At 35.0% G+C, this 18,510-nt stretch overlaps 4 protein-coding genes across 10 annotated transcripts; 1 reads left to right on the top strand and 3 right to left on the bottom strand.

Moving 5' to 3' along the window:
- Positions 1–101: 101 nt before the first annotated feature.
- On the bottom strand, positions 102–8,265 carry DNApol-alpha73 (DNA polymerase alpha subunit B). Its single transcript, XM_031990769.2, has 7 exons — positions 8,088–8,265; positions 7,491–7,710; positions 7,343–7,385; positions 1,970–2,070; positions 904–1,698; positions 615–830; positions 102–546 (listed from the first exon to the last, which is right to left on the bottom strand). The coding sequence occupies exons 1-7, from the start codon at positions 8,248–8,250 to the stop codon at positions 228–230; spliced, it is 1,857 nt and encodes a 618-aa protein (XP_031846629.2). The 5' UTR covers positions 8,251–8,265; the 3' UTR covers positions 102–227.
- A 156-nt stretch (positions 8,266–8,421) lies between these two features.
- DppIII (dipeptidyl peptidase 3) lies at positions 8,422–11,673 on the bottom strand. 6 transcript variants are annotated; one of them, XM_031990763.2, is made up of 4 exons: positions 11,463–11,673; positions 10,650–10,947; positions 8,825–10,568; positions 8,422–8,750 (listed from the first exon to the last, which is right to left on the bottom strand). In XM_031990763.2, the coding sequence occupies exons 2-4, from the start codon at positions 10,923–10,925 to the stop codon at positions 8,599–8,601; spliced, it is 2,172 nt and encodes a 723-aa protein (XP_031846623.1). In that variant the 5' UTR covers positions 10,926–10,947; positions 11,463–11,673; the 3' UTR covers positions 8,422–8,598. The 6 variants fall into 6 exon arrangements, with proteins under 6 accessions (XP_031846623.1, XP_031846627.1, XP_076226190.1 ...); XM_031990767.1 differs by having other exon boundaries at positions 11,405–11,473; XM_076370075.1 differs by lacking the exon at positions 11,463–11,673 and adding an exon at positions 11,418–11,442.
- A 78-nt stretch (positions 11,674–11,751) lies between these two features.
- On the bottom strand, positions 11,752–14,577 carry LOC116433073 (DNA repair protein RAD51 homolog 1). Of its 2 annotated transcripts, none has more exons than XM_076370077.1 (3): positions 14,428–14,577; positions 13,043–13,138; positions 11,752–12,905 (listed from the first exon to the last, which is right to left on the bottom strand). In XM_076370077.1, the coding sequence occupies exons 2-3, from the start codon at positions 13,133–13,135 to the stop codon at positions 11,970–11,972; spliced, it is 1,029 nt and encodes a 342-aa protein (XP_076226192.1). In that variant the 5' UTR covers positions 13,136–13,138; positions 14,428–14,577; the 3' UTR covers positions 11,752–11,969. The 2 variants fall into 2 exon arrangements, with proteins under 2 accessions (XP_076226192.1, XP_031846636.1); XM_031990776.2 differs by lacking the exon at positions 14,428–14,577 and adding an exon at positions 13,337–13,763.
- Positions 14,578–15,235: 658 nt separating this feature from the next.
- Neurochondrin (neurochondrin) lies at positions 15,236–17,990 on the top strand. Its single transcript, XM_031990768.2, has one exon. It carries the CDS (start codon positions 15,236–15,238, stop codon positions 17,474–17,476), a length of 2,241 nt encoding a protein of 746 aa, XP_031846628.1. The 3' UTR covers positions 17,477–17,990.
- Positions 17,991–18,510: the final 520 nt, after the last annotated feature.

An 18,510-nucleotide genomic window follows, 5' to 3' on the forward strand; every position in this document is an offset into this window, starting at 1 on the left:
CGCTATCACGGTGAACAGAAATGTTCAAAATTACATACGAAAAATTAAACAGTTTAAAACATTCTACAGTTTCGAAGAATCATAAACTATCGACTATCTAATACTCTTTTTATTAAATATATTTCAAATCAAATAAAATCCTAATAAAATCACATTTATTTCTTATATTTCAGTGTGTTGAAAATGAATTTTGCTGGAATGTTGAAAAAATATTTCGACGAGAATTCTTAAACTTTAGCAATCTCGCAGGACACATTGTGTGGACTCCATTTCCCATTACTATTTGGTCGTATGCAAAGTTTCGCATACGTATACTTTTGCAAACGTTCCGGATTCAAAACGAGACATTCGTTCACTACTTTGCAGTAGTATTTGATGTCGGAGGGTAATATCATTATGTGTGGTTGACGTTCGAAGCAACCATACTTTTTCCATAAGATTGTATCAAGATTCAAACTGGCGAAAGGTGGATACAAGGGATAGAATGTACTTTGTGATAACACGTGATTAGCTAAACGAGCTAACCTATCCATGCCAGGTGTATTCCTAAAAAAGATCGTACGTTACATTCAAATCCTAACTGAATTATTCTGTCATTCTTGCATTCAACTTACGATACTTCATGCTGTCCCAAATGTCTAACGATATCGACCGAAGTCATCCCTATTTGCAAACCATCCACGTTTATGATACACGGATCCGGCATTGGATACAAACACGAAGCATTCGATCCAAGTTTATTCGTATAAATGGTAAACTCTGGTGTCGGATAAACCGGATCATGATGGACGTCACGGTTCGAAGGTACTAATACAACCCGCGTACGTTTCCTACTTTGCAAAGATTAATAATAGTTACAAAATAAATAAATATTAGTATAATATTTAATAACAAACGATGTACCCTTGCAAGCACTGCAAAAGTCTCGATAAAATTTTATCAAAAAAGTCTTGGTAAGTGTCCTTTAAGGTACACTTTTTAATTTCGGAATGCGTGTAATCGATAAACGGTCCAATTAATATTAAAATATTTGGTTCATCTTCCGCGACACGTTCCATTAAATCCCACAAGGGTTGGTAGTTCAAATTGTCGGACGGTGTGAACGGTCCAACTGCAACGTATACTCTCAAATCTCCGGTTAACTTCGGAGCATCGACAAACGGCGCGTAACCCTGTACAAATAATTCTTTCGCCAATAAAGCATTTCCCGCCGTATTGGTACCTTCTACCGCAATTATTTGCCCGGGGAAAACTGAATAGTGTTTAATTCCACTGAGATCTAACCGGACAAAGGGGGCATTGTTGTCGCCTTTTGATCTTCTGCAGCCTTCCAAAGTAACGATTTTATTACCGGCTGATTTATCGATAGTGGTTGATATTCTGCCCCATGTTCTAAACGGAACTTGGCTCACAGACGACACGTTTCTCACGTAACGCATGTTTGAATTAGTGGGCCCCATTTCGTTCCAAATATGGCAGAGCCGTTCACCAAAACTTTCACAGCTGCTACTAAGAGCGGCCCCTTGTTTAGACAACATTTCATACATGTAAACCGCATCTTTAGGTACGTGATAATTATCGGCTTTACTAATGGATACATCTTGTTCGCTCCGATTCTTCCAACTCCCCACATTTGGACCAAAGTACAAGAGAACTTTACCTCTAACATTAGTACTGGGGGCACGATTAGGAACGTTTCTGTAACAATAAATAAAAACAAGTTCAATCACATTTCACCGTTGTTAAACGTGCTACTGCGTTGAATCGTAAACAAGTTTTTTTCTTCGAAAATATCTGCCAATATATTTCTCATTATTGTTACAAACAAGGTTTGCCATTAATCTTTAGAATTTTTATCACTCATACTCTTTCATTCTTACTGATTGATTTCGCTTTCGACCGATTATTTCTGATTCAACGCAATAAAAAGGCCTGCATCATCTGACGCTTCAAAGTAATGTTTGCTTACGCTTTCGATGTATAGGTTGATGGCGTAAATGTTTGGCTCACCGCTCGTATTTTACTGATGCTCTCCGTCTCTTCTGTGGGACTTCTCACCCTCTTAGTTTGCTTGAAAAGAAAACAAAGGAGACGAAATGAGATAAACCAATGAAAAACGAACAGGGGAGGGGGGGATTTTCCTGGAAATGGGAAATCTAGAAAATCTGTCGTGTACAATGTCCCGAGAGAAAAACAGACCACCGTAGACGAGTATGTATCTAGTCACGAAGTGAAGTAAAACGTGCACCACATTCATACTCGTCTATGGAATCATCTGTTTTGCATAGTCCTCGGTTTGTACAGTTCTTCAGCATACGTGGAGGATTCCCGTATTCAAAGGAAAAGGCAAAATTCTTTGGAATCGCCAATGAAACCGTTGTAGAACTCTAAACGTGCTTAATGAGTGTGGATCTAGTCACAATTCGATCATCTGTGCACTAGACCTTCACTCATTTGGCAAATTTAGGTATGTCCTGTTCGTTGCTCTCCTATTCCCTCTTCTCCGGTTACCATCGACCGCCGATCGTCAGTAATTTTCGAAAAGAATATACCTCGGGACGAACGCAGAAAAGATCTTGAACCGATAACGCTACAGTGAAGGAATATAAATAGTTACGGTAGCTTCTGTTCAGGAGTTCAACGCAACAAGGAGGGTTAACTGTTGTTAACCTGACCGTTCTCGGCGCTCGCTTTATTACGTATTATTTCAATCAAGTTCAGACCATTTCTTGTAATTCGCGTTCGATACTATTAAATTTGAATAAAGAGATGCTTTCTTCGGCCCGTAATCCGCCGATTCCCCCTTCCGCCATTTTTCTTTTCAAAATTACCGACTGGTTCGCCCGCTAAACGAATTTCAACTTTCCTTCCCCTTTCTCGTGCGTCTTACATTGTGCTGGTACGTTCACTCGGCGTCTCCGTTACTACCGATATTCGTTCGAGTACGACTCTCCGTGTTCGGGAAAGTGAGTCAAAGAAAATATCTGCAATTACACTCACGAAATCGTACGTTACATAAGTTTCGCTCCGAAGGAGAGGCCAGAAACGTTGGGGAAATTCATTCGTACGATACTTGCTGTACCAGATCATGTAAAACTTTGGGTCGCTCACCGCACAAGCTAGGCTCTGCCTGCCCCTCCTCCTCCTCCCCTCTCCTCTACACCAATCATGCCTAACGAATAACACAGCGAGCCGGGAAGACTATTTCTCCTTCTATCCCTCTCCCTGCAAAACTAGCCGCCCCTGGCAATCTTTCGCTCCACTGTTCAACAAAGATACCGTGGGAAATAACGCAAAGCTTTTACCAGACACGGTTCTATATAACCGGCCATCCACACAAATAATCCGTTGGGACTTGAATCGATTTTTCGACGTTGACATCGATTCGCTTTCTCCCCTCCCTTTCTTTTCTGAAGAAGCTTTCAAAGTTTTTTGAATGACTTGTACAGACCCAACGAAAAGCGTGAAAAAATTCAAACAAATACTGAGAGTGGAAACGGGGGAAAGACAGAGAAAGAGAGAGAGAGAGAGATGTGTGAGATAGAACAGCCGTTGTTGGTCAATTGCACTTAATTAGTAGACGCGAGCGACTCCCTAAGGAATCAATCTTCCAGGCCAAGTATCGTTCAAGAAAACTAATGTTTGTATTACCCATTTCCATCGCGCGGAGCAATTAAAAAGAATATGCAACCAACCGTGGTCTCTCGTGCGACCATATTTAATCGCTCCATTATCGTGCATTTCGAAGAACGCAAGATAATAGTACCCGGAATATACCTGACTCACGAAATACTGTTCCACTGAAACTATTCGATAAAGAGAATTCGAGTCTTCCTAACCAACGTGAACCGTAACCCAAAGAAAATACTCGACACCGAGGACGTAGAATATATGTGCGTGTGCGCGCGCGCGCCTGTGTGTTGTGTGATTTCAAAAGAATCCGTATCGTGTACAGACAGTAACGCTCGAAGCACACGTATACACCGTGCACACATACCGAGGAACACAGAGGACAAATACGTGCGCATCTATCGGTATATACGTATCTGTACGAAGAAAATATTACTAGTAGGAAATCTGATGTAGCAGCCAACCAGCCAAAGAAAAAAAAAAGAAAAAAAAATTATCGATTTCGAGAACGAATCGTGTACTACCTTCGTCGAATTATTCGGTTCAACGAGGAAAGAGAGTTAGCGTGAGAAATCTCGGGGAAGAAACCAGCTACATCGCAAGCAGCATGCGACACGGTTGAAGCAACAGGTTGTAACGACGCGACGCTCAGGACTCAACGGAACGGTCGACGACATTCACGCGCTCGCGCGCGCGTGCATCCACACAGAGCATTACGACTGAGTTTCTTTCTCTCTCTCCTCCACGCACACCGTGTTACCCTCACTCGTATTTGTACGGATCCGCATGCAAACATGTGTATAAAAAGATAGTGCACGGGGTTATCCATAAATTCCTCTGACGCGTATACACACGTATATTTCTACTATTCGACGATGCCGTTCGAAACGACGACGTCCGTACGATACATAAATGAGAAGGAGAAAAAAAAAAGAGGAAGAAACTTGGAAAAAGCTACCTTTACCCGAAGCGTGGTACATACATTCCGTTCCTTGGGGGCTTGATTTTACACGAATTCGCGAGATAAAACGTGCGGCTACGCTGCGATACATCGAACTGAAAAATTTCAAAAGAAACGTATAGAATCGAAACGCGGATAGTAGCGGTGTAGCGGTAACAACCAGTAGCAATAGCAACAGGTCGCCGTGACGCGAGGCGTTGTACGATTGGCGGAATGACTTTCGAGTATGAAATTCACACAAATCGAATTCCATGATGGCCGACGCTCCGGTCGACCGTTTCGAGATATAATGCACTGCCTCGTACACTTCCCCCCTACCCGTTATAACATACCGTTGCGCACTAACTATTGCCTAGAGTTGAAGACAGTAGAAGATCACAATTTACAAGTTGCGCGAACGAAAGCAAACTCCACAATGAACCGGCGAAACACTCAACGGATACACTCCGAATCCGCGTGACGCGCTGACAGTCTGTGGCGTCGTCGACTCGACGCCATCGAGATATTCGAACACATGTAACGACTTTTACCGAAAATACAAGGAATCAACTGATTCCCGTGAAATGGAATGAACGTTCCGCGTACGAGTACACGATTAATTTTCAAATAACTCGAAGACGGTACGAATGTACGCGAAGGGAACAACGTTTCCTTCGGAAATATCTTGAGCCAGAGCGCACGCGCGCATCAGGATGATAATGGAGTCTGGGTCCTTGAAAACTGAAATCGTACCCTTTGAAGAAATCTGGTCAGCTCTCTTAGATGGAAGGAGAATCCCTCTCTACGAGATTCCAACAAGGAACGCTGTCTTTTTTCCACCAATAAGAATGAATCCAACTATCCCCCTCCATGGGAGCGTGTCCTTTGTGGGAGACTGAGAGAGAATGAAGAGGGGATAATGGCGGCGATCTACCTGGACGATTTTTGTGGCGGGAATTACGGTGCCTCGACAAGATCCTACAACGACGCTTCACTCCGGGATAAGAAACCACCTGTCTGGGAATCGCGTCGGAAATTTCACTCGTACTCGTAACGCTTAACATCGATAGTAAGCTTGGCGAAATACAAAGCAATAGTTTCCATATTTCCACGATATGCTTATCCACTGATGGTATTATGATCGTAACTTGATTAAAATCTGTGCTTTATTGCGAAGACATTTTTTACGAAAACGTTTAGTTAATAATATTAGCTGTATATATTAGACGAAACGGTCTAATGAATAATCTTCGGTAGATTTAGTTGGTATTGCTTGAAAAATACAAAGTATTTTTTTAATTTAACAATAAAACAGAGGTAAAATGTAAAAGAACAACTTTAAATAATGTAAGAAATGTTATCGTGAAATAACAATCACGATTTAAGAATTATTGAAAGAAATGTTCTGTTATAGTTGGATGTATTTTGTTATACAGTATGATCTGCACAGATTGAAAAGATTTTAAGAAAATAAAATGCTTCTATTCATAAACGATGCAAACTGTAGCAAGATTTACAAGAAAAGGATGTATAAAATGGTTAACTCGAAGCTGACGAAATTACAGTACAGAAGCATTTATGTTGGTGTACATACTACACTTGATTGTACTGCTGAAACATTGAAAATCGTTAAAGTAATCGAGTAATCCAATAATTTATATAATAAAGGAAAAATAGTACCGAGGAACATTCTTTTCGTTCTCTTTCGTTAAACGGAAAGTTAGATGTTTCACGAAGAATTAGATTCACAGGTAGAAATCTTACGTCATTGCTACTATAGACCATAGATCGACCATAAAGAATGTGAGACAGTGTTGCCAAAGCGTGTAAATCATTGCAATGCCAAGGTTGAGGTTTCATACAGAATGTATCCCTGTCCCGACAACAGTACAGTTTTACACTGTTCCTCGAACAACTAATAATTCATTATAATTATCGTCAACACCTCTAAGTTATCAAAAATGACTTTTCTTTCAAATGAATTTGTTGGATACACGTGTACAAGAAAGAAACCTGTAGGAATTTTCGTTTATAACCACGTGTCTGTGTAAATTACACCTTAGTATTTCATACATTTTACCTTTCAATCAAAGAATTATTCAATCGATTTGTTAACATTTATGATGAGAAACAATGAATGTAATTTATTCTTCATACAGATTATATCGTAATATTACGAAACACGCCGTAAATTTCGGAAAGCGATCGAACGTACGCTGTAAACATATTGAGAGTGTATAAAGATTATATCCTACAATATAAATAAAATAATTATTTATAAAGTATTAATATTTCTATGGAAAAATTGTACTCTACGTAATAGTATAGGATATTACTTGTACGAAACGAATAGTTTCATAAATCTGGCAACAATGTCGGAAGGCCATTACAGGGGTGGAGACCTTTCCCTCTTGAAAGAGAGAATAAGGGGAACAGGCAGCTTTTGAAATCATCAAAGTAGCCCGTTCAAAGTTTAACAATAGGTCGCCGTAGAACGAAAATCTAAGGACTTATTGTCAATCATACTTAACAAATATTTATATATAACGAAATCATTTTTAAATATATACTCAAATGCAACTATTGCTTAAAATTGTTCAATTATTTTTATATTACTTTTATTACAAAAATAATAAACATCGCTTAAATTGGTATTTAATGAACAACAGACTATTGTACATTAAAAAACATTCTTCACATTAATAATAAAAAATCATTACATGAGGTGGAGGTTTTAATCATGAGGTGGAACAATAAACGAAAAGAACTTACCTTTGATGAAGATTGACCAGCACCGTATAGATCTAATACATTACTATAATAATAATAATAATATATGACCATCGCATGTAAGGAAAATAAATAGCAATCATCAGAAATATAGTGTTATTAATTATAACTATAATATATGAAAGGATACATCATTTCCTCATCACATTGATTATCAATTGCCATAGTTGAAACTGCATGTTCAATCGATTCAGTAAATTCTGTTTTACTTTTTTTTAACTCTTCATTTTCCATTTTATTAAGATCATCAAGAGTTGGGTCAATATTCAAAGATCGTGGAACACTATATGCTACCCATAATTCAACAAACGTTTCTTCATTGATGTCATAATCATGACAAAGTTGAAGGCCTAATTAAAAATATTTGTTCTTAAGTAAAAGTAAAACTTACACATTAAAAACTTCATGCAAATCATAACTATATACATGTGTTTTGAGAGGACATGAACATTCACTACAGTGTTGGAAATATTCTTTTGATAAGGTTATAAAAAATACTTCTGTGTTTGAGTATATTGGAAGTATACTACAAGATTAAAAAAATGTGTAATGGTACATAAGATTACATTAATTATTAAATATAATAAACGTATATCAGTATTTTAAGCTTATTTCAACTTCACTTGTCAGAAAGTCTGTCAATCAACAATTGCAGATAAATCCATTTACACAAGGAACAATATTAACAACTTAATATTATGAGGAATTGATTTAATAAATAACTTACATTTATCAACGATGGGTTTATCTGGAACATCACAACCTAAATTACAAAAACACGAAATTAACACCTCTTCAGACACCATTTTGCTTCCTAAACTACGTTCTTCAGGATTTTCCCGCCAATCCGGCGAATAATGCACATGCGCAATTTTACCACTCTGTCCCATAGATACTATAATTAACGTAAAAACAGTAATGTATCAGAGATCATTAAAATTTTATTAAGAAAATAATTGGCAATGCACAATATTTTTTCACAAAATCACAGCGGTTACATTAACTATTGAAAATTATAATAAGGAACGAAATTTTTAGTTGAAAAATAAATATTACGCACAGATAATTAAATGTAAAATTTATTTTTTTTACAAAATTACTCCAAAGTATTGAAAAAAGAAACTATAGCTAATCTTTGTAAAGTGTATGTATGTTGTTTATACATATATACACATATTATTATAGCACATGTAGTATAAACGATAATGTAACAGTAAGTAATATTATTAATAACTGAATTAATTAGTTTCAATTGTAAAATGTTCTTTATCTTTCTCCCAAAGTTCAATAAGAGTTTGTGAAGTTTCTGGGGAGGGGAATCTTTCCATCCAAGACTGTATCAATCCAACAAAAGTAGGTTCATAATTCTTCAACTCTACTCCATTAGAACCTGTATCATGAACACCTGAATTAGAATAATTGAAAAATTGTATAATAATTAAGAGTAATAATTTAAGTAGATACCGTTTACAAATGTGTTTGATTGTACAAATATTTTGCGGGGTTCTTTATGGGCAAGAACTATATCTCTCCAACGTGCCCATGGATGAAGTCCTGTGTCAGGTACTTCACTATATTTTTCATACATTTCTTTAGCTGCTTCAAGATCGCCCGTGCTTTTGTAAATTTGTAATTTCGTTAAGAAATTTCCAATTGCTTTTTTTCCAACAGTCTGAATCTTAGACCTATCTACGGTTAATAATAAATTTTTACCCGGCTCAGATTCAATTACATTAACAAAATTATCACCAGCTTCTATGCATACTCTAAGTAAAACATATCTAGCTTGAGAATGAGCTTGCAGCCACTTTTTAGTAGATGGTTGATACATTTCTAAAGCTTTTGCACAACCATTCCACAAAAGTGATAACCAATTCACATATATTACGTCATCTGCTTTAGACCCTTCATGTCCAAATATACTCAGAACATCTTTCTCTAAGGATAGGTATAATCCAACAGCTTCTGCTCTACATTCTTCGTAAGATGATCCCATTGGACCAAATTTCGAATCATATGTTTCACCCGGTAAGAAAAATTTATTTATTACTTCTCCAGTTAAAGGATTTTTTACATTTCCTTTATCAAAATTATATGAGTCAGGTCCTAATTGTCTTAATAATTTACCAGTTCCGTGACCAAGCAGTTCGTGTAAACCCACTTGTACTTCAAAACTGGTAATTCTGTAGGTATTCATCAGAGTTTGATCACCCTCAGATAAAAATGGTATCACTTCTAGCTTCATATTTGCAGGAATTACATTTCCAAGAGATACATTTTTAAATCCCTCTGATTGTCTAATTTCATCATAGTTTGGAATATTTATTCCAGCAGGAATTCCAGATCCAGAAAATGTTAAAACATCTAAGGATGTAAAGTCAGGTCTTAGAAATTCATCCTTTTCAAAATCTGTACCCCAAGGAAGTTTTGGTATAAACTTTTCTGCATTGATCACTAAGGAAGCAAATTTCTCAGACATTTCTTTATTTACCATTGCTACAAATCCTTCAAATTCTCCTCTTTGGCCAGCAGGATCTCTGTAAGTTTCAATAAACCCAATGTAAGTTTCTATAACTGGTCCTTTATCTTTGATCCAGAATCGAGAACCATCTTTATGATCCTGTAAGGATCCTGTTTTAAAGTGATCTATGTACTTATTCAACATATTTTTCTCAGTTTCGTTTGCAGCATATTCTGTTGCTTTCTCTAGATTATCAATAACTGCATTTAACAGTTTGCTATAATCCCCCCTTGTAATCTTAAATTTATTATTTTTAAAAATTTCCTCTGATAATGTAATCTTAGGATCTGTATCAGTTTTTGCAGAAGCTAATCTGACTTCATACAAATTCATGTTGTCTGAAGTTACTGTTTTAAAACATCTTGCATTATACGATTCCAATCCTTTTTCTTGCATAAATTCATTGACCAATTCAGCATCTTTATCTGTACAATTTTCAGAGAAATAAGTAGTTACACCTTTGTCACCTAGCCCTAAAGATTTCAATTTTCCTCTTATCAGGTAGGTAATATCTCCGATTTTATTCCAAATGTCATCAATGGTTTTAGAATTATCTTTATATGCTTTAGAAACTTTTACTATGGTTCCAAATTTGTCTTTAGGCAATTTGGGAATTATTTTACTATCACCAAAAGACTTATAATTACCGGAATTTGCAAATATTCCACAACTATATACTAGAAAAGCCTAGAAACATAAATATGTACTTTAAAAGAATATGTATTACTTTCAAAAACATAAAATGGAAACTTAATATTATCAACTTACTGTAAATTCATCTTCGGTGACACCAGCATCTATTGCAGATTTTTTCAACTCATCAATACTTTCAGATATAAAAATTTTATGTAAAAGTGCAAATATCAATGGTGATTCAGGAGAAGTTTGTATGAACACAATAAGTCCCCCATTCCATGCAGCTTGACTTAAGTAATGTGCATACAATTTCTCTTTTGTTGTCAGAGCGTTAAATGCAGTTTCACATTCTAAAGCAGTTACCGGTTGATTGTTCGGTAAAGTAAATAAAGAAGTGTCTTCACTCATTTTTGTGGAAAACTGCCTCACACTAGAATTTAGTGAAAATTAAAATTTATAACTTAATGAATTTAACAATTGATATACTATAGACTGCTTTATAATTTTTATATGAAATTAAATGAATGTATTTACTATATCTTAATTAATAATTATATAAAATGTATTTGAGGTTAACACAATTTACAAGAAACAACCATGCAAATATGTACTTGTAATGTGGAGTATATGTAGTCTATAGTTACACAAATCATTTACAGTATAACCCACCACAAATTATAATTTTTTTTTAAACGTTCAATTTTTCTATTTAACAACGAAAACGGTTCGGTATGATCTTTTTTCAAATAAACACTAATAGAAGAAGGTCGCGAGAAATTCCGAAATATTTTTTTCAAAACGATCATCCGCGGACGAAAAATCCGCATGTACGAATGAAACATGACAATTTACGATAATACAAAATAGCTATAATATAATGGTCATACTAAAATTTCCTACGTAATCTAGTTCTGAAATGTAACAAAAAGTCTATCTATACTTTACCGTGATCAATATGGAACAACACGCTTGAACACTTTCCGATTTTCTAATTTTTCCCCCACAATGTTCCTTGTAGTAATAAACCTTATCTTTTAACCTTATCAATTCTTATCGTATTAAAATTTATCTCGCTTTTGTTGGTTTAAAAAAACATCTTTTATAAATAATGTTTACTTAATAACGAAAAATACAAATACATACGTATATAAGAAATTTAAGAAGCAAAGATAATTTAAAAATTTTTTATTCCCAGTATTGCATATATTCTGTAAAAATTTTTATTTATTATAAAACATTTTACAAATAAACTAAACTATTATTATTCCTATTATCATTAATATTACTATTATTTATAATTGTCTCTTTTACTTAACTTTTCCTTATATGGTATATGGTAACTATTTAACTAAGTTAACTTTATTCCTTATTCAATGTTATTTAGTAATCAAAATATCACATCTCCTCTGAATACCATGTAAAAAAATATATTTACAAAAAACAAATGTAGTATTATTCCTTAACATCTCCAATTCCATCTGCATTGATGGCAAACATTGCTTCACTTTCAGGCAAACAAGGTGAACCATATATTTTACATATTCTTGTTTCTCCCCTTCCTTTACGTAAATATAGCCTGGTAGTGCTTGCATGTGCTAAAATGTGACCACCAATTGGTTTTTTTTGATCTCCACCAAACATACTTGCTGCACCGTCAACTTGGGCCATAACTTGATTGGTTATAACAACAGCAACACCATGTTCATCAGCTATACGTAATAACATTCTAAGAAACCTTGCTAAATGGAGTTGTCTAGCACTTAATTCTCCTCTTCCAGAATAATCTGTTCGATAAAGACCAGTTGCACTGTCTACTATTAATAATGCATATCTGGATTCTATCATCATAGCACTAGCTTGAATTAATAACTGTGTCTGATGATCTGTATTATAAGCTCTGGCACATGCTACATTATCTAAAACAGAATCGCCTGCGATTTTATATCTTTCTGCAACAGCAATTAATCTTTCAGGTCTGAAAGTTCCTTCTGTATCAATATAAAGACATTTTCCTTCTGCACCACCCATATCTATAGGTAATTGACAATTAACTGCAAGTGTATGACATAATTGAGTTTTCCCTGACCTAAATTCTCCAAAAATTTCTGTAATGGAACCAGTCTCTATACCACCGCCCAACAACCTATCTAATTCACTGGAACCTGTTGTTACAAATACAATATTTGATCGAGTTTGATGGATTTCGGTGGCACTTTTAAACCCCATCACAACCAATTTTGAGGCTTCTTGCAATATCTTATCTGCTTTGGCTTCACTAATACCCTTTATGGCAATTAGTTGCTTTTTAGGAGCATATGCTACAGCTTCTACAGTATAGAAACCTGCTTCCTCCAGTTTTTTAATATCCCCTGCTGTTATGCCATTTCTCTGAAAAAAAGAAAAAAAGATATATTTAATATGTGATGTACGAAATCATAAATTTCAAGTAATGTACATAACTTTGTAAAAACATCTTAAGAAACGTAATTAAAAGAACGCGAAAAAAGGTTACAAACTTTACTTACCTCGATAGCTTTTATTAATTTCGCCTGTGCATTATAGTCCTCTAATTCTTCTTCACCTTCGTGAAGTGTGGCTGTAGTAGCTGTTGCTGTCATTTTCTGATAAAATATTTGTTATTATAAACGAACGATGTTTTGCTCAATAAAATAAAAATTGTAGATTCAAAGCAAGTGTTAACTTTGCGCCAAAATATCATATCACTGATTGCAGCGCCATTTAAAAATATATGTATTACACTGTGGAACACGATTTTTGTTTTGTAATAGCCACTAGATGGTCCTCATAGAGTTCCTTACCCTAGATACGGATCCGTAAACCAAATTGCTGGATCAGTTTTCGAAAAAACTGGGTTTTTGTAAAAAATTTGTCGTAGAAAATAGAGGAGACTTGCCCGAATATGTAGCTATAAAAATTTTGAATTTAAAGTTTAAAAAAATGTAGATGCGCGTACTTTGTGTGCACTTCTGTTACATTTCTACGAAAAGTGGGTTGGCTAGCACGAATTTGCTATGTAAACTATCAACGATGATAATTTACTTGAAAAAATCTCTTTTAAATCCGTTAATCTTAATACAACGAAGCATTAATATATTACGATTAATAAGTATGTTTAGGTGTCTTTTATATTAAAAAAAAAGTTGTCCAATCAGTAAAAAAAAAAATGTTATATTTAAATTTCTATTGAACTCTATTGGTAATAGTAGATTGTTCACGTGGTTAAAACTAAAAATTAGATCGCGTGTTTATCGACGATCAACGATGTACATTTCTATCAAAGATGTCTCTTCGTTCGATGATCGGAGACGGAAATCAAGGAAGAGAAAAAGGTCAGGAACGAAGGGTATTAGGTCGAGACAAGACGGATGCAGTCCGTTGCGACGTCTTACTATCGAAATAATTGCATATCCCTCCCCAAAGTGTTCTCGGAAGGGGAGCTGTTCTATGAACATCATCATATGTTTTTATGCGCGATTCCTCGTTGAAGCATCGTTGGATTAACAACAGCATATTCACCTTTGCAATAACAATGGCGACTTTCCATAAGAAGCACCTTTGTTCATCGAATGTAACTATAAGCGCTGTGTTTTTCGATTTGGACAATACACTCATCGAGACTAGGAAGGGCGACAGTCAAACGTGTCGAAAGGTACGCTAATATATTTTAAGTAATGTCGTGCATAAAAACGATCAGTATCACTCAGGACACCAGAAATATGTAGGCGTATGCGTTTCTTTCCACAGAGTGCGCGAAATGAATCTTTGATCCAGTATTAGAAATATATGAAAGGTCACATTTGTGTCAGTCATTCATTTGCTTCGTCTATATTTTTGTTATTATTTTTTGTATATTTTCAAGAAGTTTTCTGATGATTATGTTCATATCTACCCTCTTTCACTTCCGTTCGGATATGAAGATCGCACGAAAATAGAAGCCTCTGTGTAACACGAGCCGACTCCCTGATATAGAGCTTTCTCTCGGACGGTTATTTTCGACCGATCCTACTGGTACTGTCCAGACGCTCGACATAACGTAGAAAAAGCTTGCGAGCACGTTACTGAAAGTTTTCACGATCTTGAGATACCAGCTCGAGCGTACTGTGTGCATCTACTCTTGAAAAACTCGCGTACAGTGCGCTACTTTAGAAAAAGGTTATGCTTGAAACGTATTAGAAAAAACGTACGAGTGTGAAGTAATTTTCTGATGAAATTTTGCAAACAAATCGACATAAAGAATTTTTAGACTCGTTTCCCTTTAAGTTTAAGAAGAAGCAGTATAATTCACTGGTGGTTTATCTATTATACTTTTGTAATATATGTGAGGTATTATAAAACGTCATTAACCTTATACTGGCAATAATCCATTGGGTGGTAATGTACTCATGTTTGTGGAATAACGTTTGTGGTGGTACAACTTTATTTTTATCCTGCTAAGTGAGTGTGTCAAAGGGCAAGGCTAGTTTCAAGGGGTTCGTTCTGGGAGTACTGCCAGTTGGCTTTTGGCTGTGCCATGTGAAAGATGCAATCCTTGGTGAAACCTTGTTGAACTCTTCAGAAATAATTATTTGTCTAATCGAGAACCTGTGAGCCTTGTCAAAAGTATCGTTGTTATAAAAGAAAACCAAGTTATCAATACATTCGACGAACCGATAACAGAAGTATCTGATTACAGTAATTCTGATAAATAAACCACAAAAATGAGTATCCCAGAAAGTGTGAAGAAGTGCGTAGCTATTTTAAAAACTGTTGAAAATGATTCAGAAAAATTTGCTGCTCTTTTTATGGTCACAAAATTGGTGGACAGCAAGGATTGTACACCTGCAATTAAAAAGATATTATTTGAAGCTATTGGGTCCAAGTTTATAAAAAAATTATTATCTACTCAAACAGTTCCTGTAGATTGTCCTCCGCAAGTGTATAAATCTGTAGCATTATCTATACTTTCTGCATTTTGTGGAGAACCAGAATTAGCTTCTCATCCAGATATGATTGCTCACGTACCTGCATTGCTTGAAATTGTTTCCCAAGTTGATGAAGATGCAGCTGATGACATGTTAATTATTGTCAGTGAGGCATATGCATGTTTGCAAAGTATTGCACAATATCCTCCAGGACAGAAAACTTTGCTTGAACAGAAAGCAATATCAAAAATGTGTGATATTTACTCAGAAAAGAGCTTTCAAACAGATCAGGCGTTAAATATTTTAGTTATGTTAGTTGGAAGATTCGGCCCAGAAGCTTGGGATGCAAATGATAATGCACCTTTCCATGCTATTATAAATAAAATTGCTTTAGACTTCGAAACAGATCATACTGAAAGAAAATTTGAATTATGCACAATTTTACAAGCTTTATTGATGTCTTGTAGAAGAGATGTTGTTAATGAAACTGCTAAAGATGAATCTTGGCCATTTAGCATTCATAAGGGCTTGTCAGATATTCTTGGGTCAAAAATTGGTAAAAATCAACGTGATCCAGCATTGAAACTTGCTTCTGTGATGATGGATTTATTGGGAGCTGAGTGGACATTGTTAGATAAAGAAAAACCAAAAGTATTCTTTTTACTCTTAATTCAATTGGCATCTATCGAAGTTAGAATGCAATTAGAAGGAAAACAAATTAAATCTGTCATGGCAAATGTTGATTTAATTACATCTTGCTTTGTTATTCTTGAAATTTCTCTTACTTACATTACTACTGACCAGTTAGACCTAGAAGAGAAAGAAAAACAGTCTCTGTATACAGCATTGAAAGGAGCATTTGCTGCAATTATAGGTTTACTCACAGCAGTCTCTAAAATGAAAGAGTTGACAGATATTAAAGAACGAGTATTTATTTGTGCTGTGGTAAGGGTATTGGCAGCCTGGCTAGCCCAGGAAACTAAAGCTATGCGTCCACAGATTTATGCAGTTTTGCCTTATGTTTTGACAGTAGCTAATGATACGTTTTATGCTTATCGCAATAGAAAATTAGCAGAGAAAGCTAAAACAAATGCTAAAGCAAAAAGTGATGAAGGAACATCATCAGAAGAACCAGTTATACATGATCCTTTAAGCGAAATTGATGTTTTAAGATTGTTATTACCAGCTTTGTGTTACTTAGCTGTTGAAGAAGATGCTAGAAAAATTTTACTTCGACATAAACAGGAAGAAGTTTTATTCGAGTGTTTATCCTATCATTGGACAATTGTTCATTATAAAAAACCACCGGTTCCAAGATCAGAAAGATTGAAGGCATTAAAAGAAGCAGAAAAGGGAGAAGATTTAGAACTTTACGCATCAGAAGCAATGAAAGATTCAAGAACAGCTATGGTTTCTGCATGCAATGTTTTGATGAACATTACTGTATTAGAACCAAAGCTAGTGGAAGAGTCAGCAACATTTGTTTCTTTATTGAAATTTATGTTCAATAATCTTCCAGAACTGAAACAAATTCCAGAAAATTTAGTTCTGCATGGACATTTAGCAGTTTTGGGATTGTTGTTGTTGAAACAACAGGCAAAACGTATTAAAAAGAATGATTTCTCTATATGTCGGTATATTCAAGCTACAATAAGGTTCCTCTGGGATGCATACATAATTGATGAAAGTAACGATCCAACTGAACTCGTTGTTTCTATTCTATACAAAGAAAGATGGATGGAAATCATGGAACTATGGTTTCTTGGAATGCAAACAATGGCTGGAGTTTTACAAGTAGTTCCATGGCTATCACAGTTTGCTCTTGAGTCAGGCTGGGCTGAAGAAATTATTGAAACTCTTAAGAAAGTAAAATCAGGAAGCCTTCAACCAAATGTGAAATCTGCTTTTGAAGATCTTTTATGTCATTTAGTTAAAGCAGATCAAAATGTTGCTTCTGTTCTGAAGAAATGTGGAGCTTTAACTGTTTGCAGAAATCATCGTATGATGGAACTTGGAAAACATCTTTTTGGAGATTAAAATAGTGTGAAGACAGAAGTACAATTTGTGTTTCAATTAAAAATATCAATTTTAATTATATGCTTTATATACTACCAAATATTTTCTAGAATGCAGGTTTATTTATAGGTTTATTTCTTAATAATTTTGTTTTGCAAAATTATATACATTATTCTAATAATACCTTCTGCCCACAATTTCTTAAAATTGTAAGCAGTCAGAATTCAAATGTAAATTTAGGTGGCAATCATATCTAGAAATAGTTTTCTGGCAAGCAATGGAGTTAATGAATATGTATACAAATTAAATAGTTATAGCGCTTAAATATTGGAATATGTTTCACTTCTATATATTTTTACGTTTCATATGAAAGTATAAAATGATAGGCTACTAAAATTTTTTACAAGCTAGATATGTATTTACAATTGATGTAGTTTCAAAATGTATATACAAAGGAAAAATGTTTATGTATAATCAGTGGTTTTGTAAAGCAACAAGTGATCTTCTCATTAAATTGACTTGTTTTTTAAACTAATTTCTCTTTTAAATTATTATCCCCCCAACAGTAACAAATTAAATAAGTGTAGTAAATAAAATAATTGAAGCGTGCCAAAATTATGTTTAATGTTACATCAATTTTATGGCATAGGAGCTGCAGCAATAAGTATAAACATTAACATCCTAAAACCTTTAACTAAGGCTTTTAGGGCTGGAGTACTATAAGTTTGTTGTTGGCACAACTGATTTTGTTGTGATTACAGCAACGACCGCGGGTGCCACTTCGAGTGTCCACTAATCGGCTCGAGTATTTCAATGAATCAATGCATTTTCTAGGTAATCATCCAAAAATGAATTAAGTGACCTAAACTCCTAACTGATCGTTTGTATCCTTCACTCCCGAAACCTTGGTTAAGTCATTAAATTCCACATTCAATAATTTTTGTTTTTATTATATTCAGATAGTACATACCAATTATCCTTTTCTTTTCTACGAATTTTGTTAATATCAATTAATTTTCTCAAAGTTTTGGGCCCATTATTACATACTATATTGA

Source organism: Nomia melanderi, chromosome 8 (assembly GCF_051020985.1).
Source record: "Nomia melanderi isolate GNS246 chromosome 8, iyNomMela1, whole genome shotgun sequence".
Taxonomy (NCBI): Eukaryota; Metazoa; Arthropoda; class Insecta; order Hymenoptera; family Halictidae; genus Nomia; species Nomia melanderi.

What these genes read in the sequence shown, in the direction of transcription:
- DppIII (XM_031990762.1), bottom strand. Translation starts at nt 11,359, where the DNA reads ATGTTTCATTCGTACATGCGGATTTTTCGTCCGCGGATGATCGTTTTG. An exon ending in AAAAAAAATTATAATTTGTG is followed by an intron (nt 10,948 to 11,186) that starts GTGGGTTATACT and finishes ACTAAATTCTAG; the next exon opens with TGTGAGGCAGTTTTCCACAA. An exon ending in ATCAAACACATTTGTAAACG is followed by an intron (nt 8,751 to 8,824) that starts GTATCTACTTAA and finishes TTCATGATACAG; the next exon opens with GTTCTAATGGAGTAGAGTTG.
- DNApol-alpha73 (XM_031990769.2), bottom strand. Translation starts at nt 8,250, where the DNA reads ATGGGACAGAGTGGTAAAATTGCGCATGTGCATTATTCGCCGGATTGG. An exon ending in CAATGTGATGAGGAAATGAT is followed by an intron (nt 7,386 to 7,490) that starts GTATCCTTTCAT and finishes TTATTATTATAG; the next exon opens with TAATGTATTAGATCTATACG. An exon ending in CTTTTGCAGTGCTTGCAAGG is followed by an intron (nt 831 to 903) that starts GTACATCGTTTG and finishes TTTGCAAAGTAG; the next exon opens with GAAACGTACGCGGGTTGTAT.
- Neurochondrin (XM_031990768.2), top strand. Translation starts at nt 15,236, where the DNA reads ATGAGTATCCCAGAAAGTGTGAAGAAGTGCGTAGCTATTTTAAAAACT.
- LOC116433073 (XM_076370077.1), bottom strand. Translation starts at nt 13,135, where the DNA reads ATGACAGCAACAGCTACTACAGCCACACTTCACGAAGGTGAAGAAGAA. An exon ending in AATTAATAAAAGCTATCGAG is followed by an intron (nt 12,906 to 13,042) that starts GTAAGTAAAGTT and finishes TCTTTTTTTCAG; the next exon opens with AGAAATGGCATAACAGCAGG.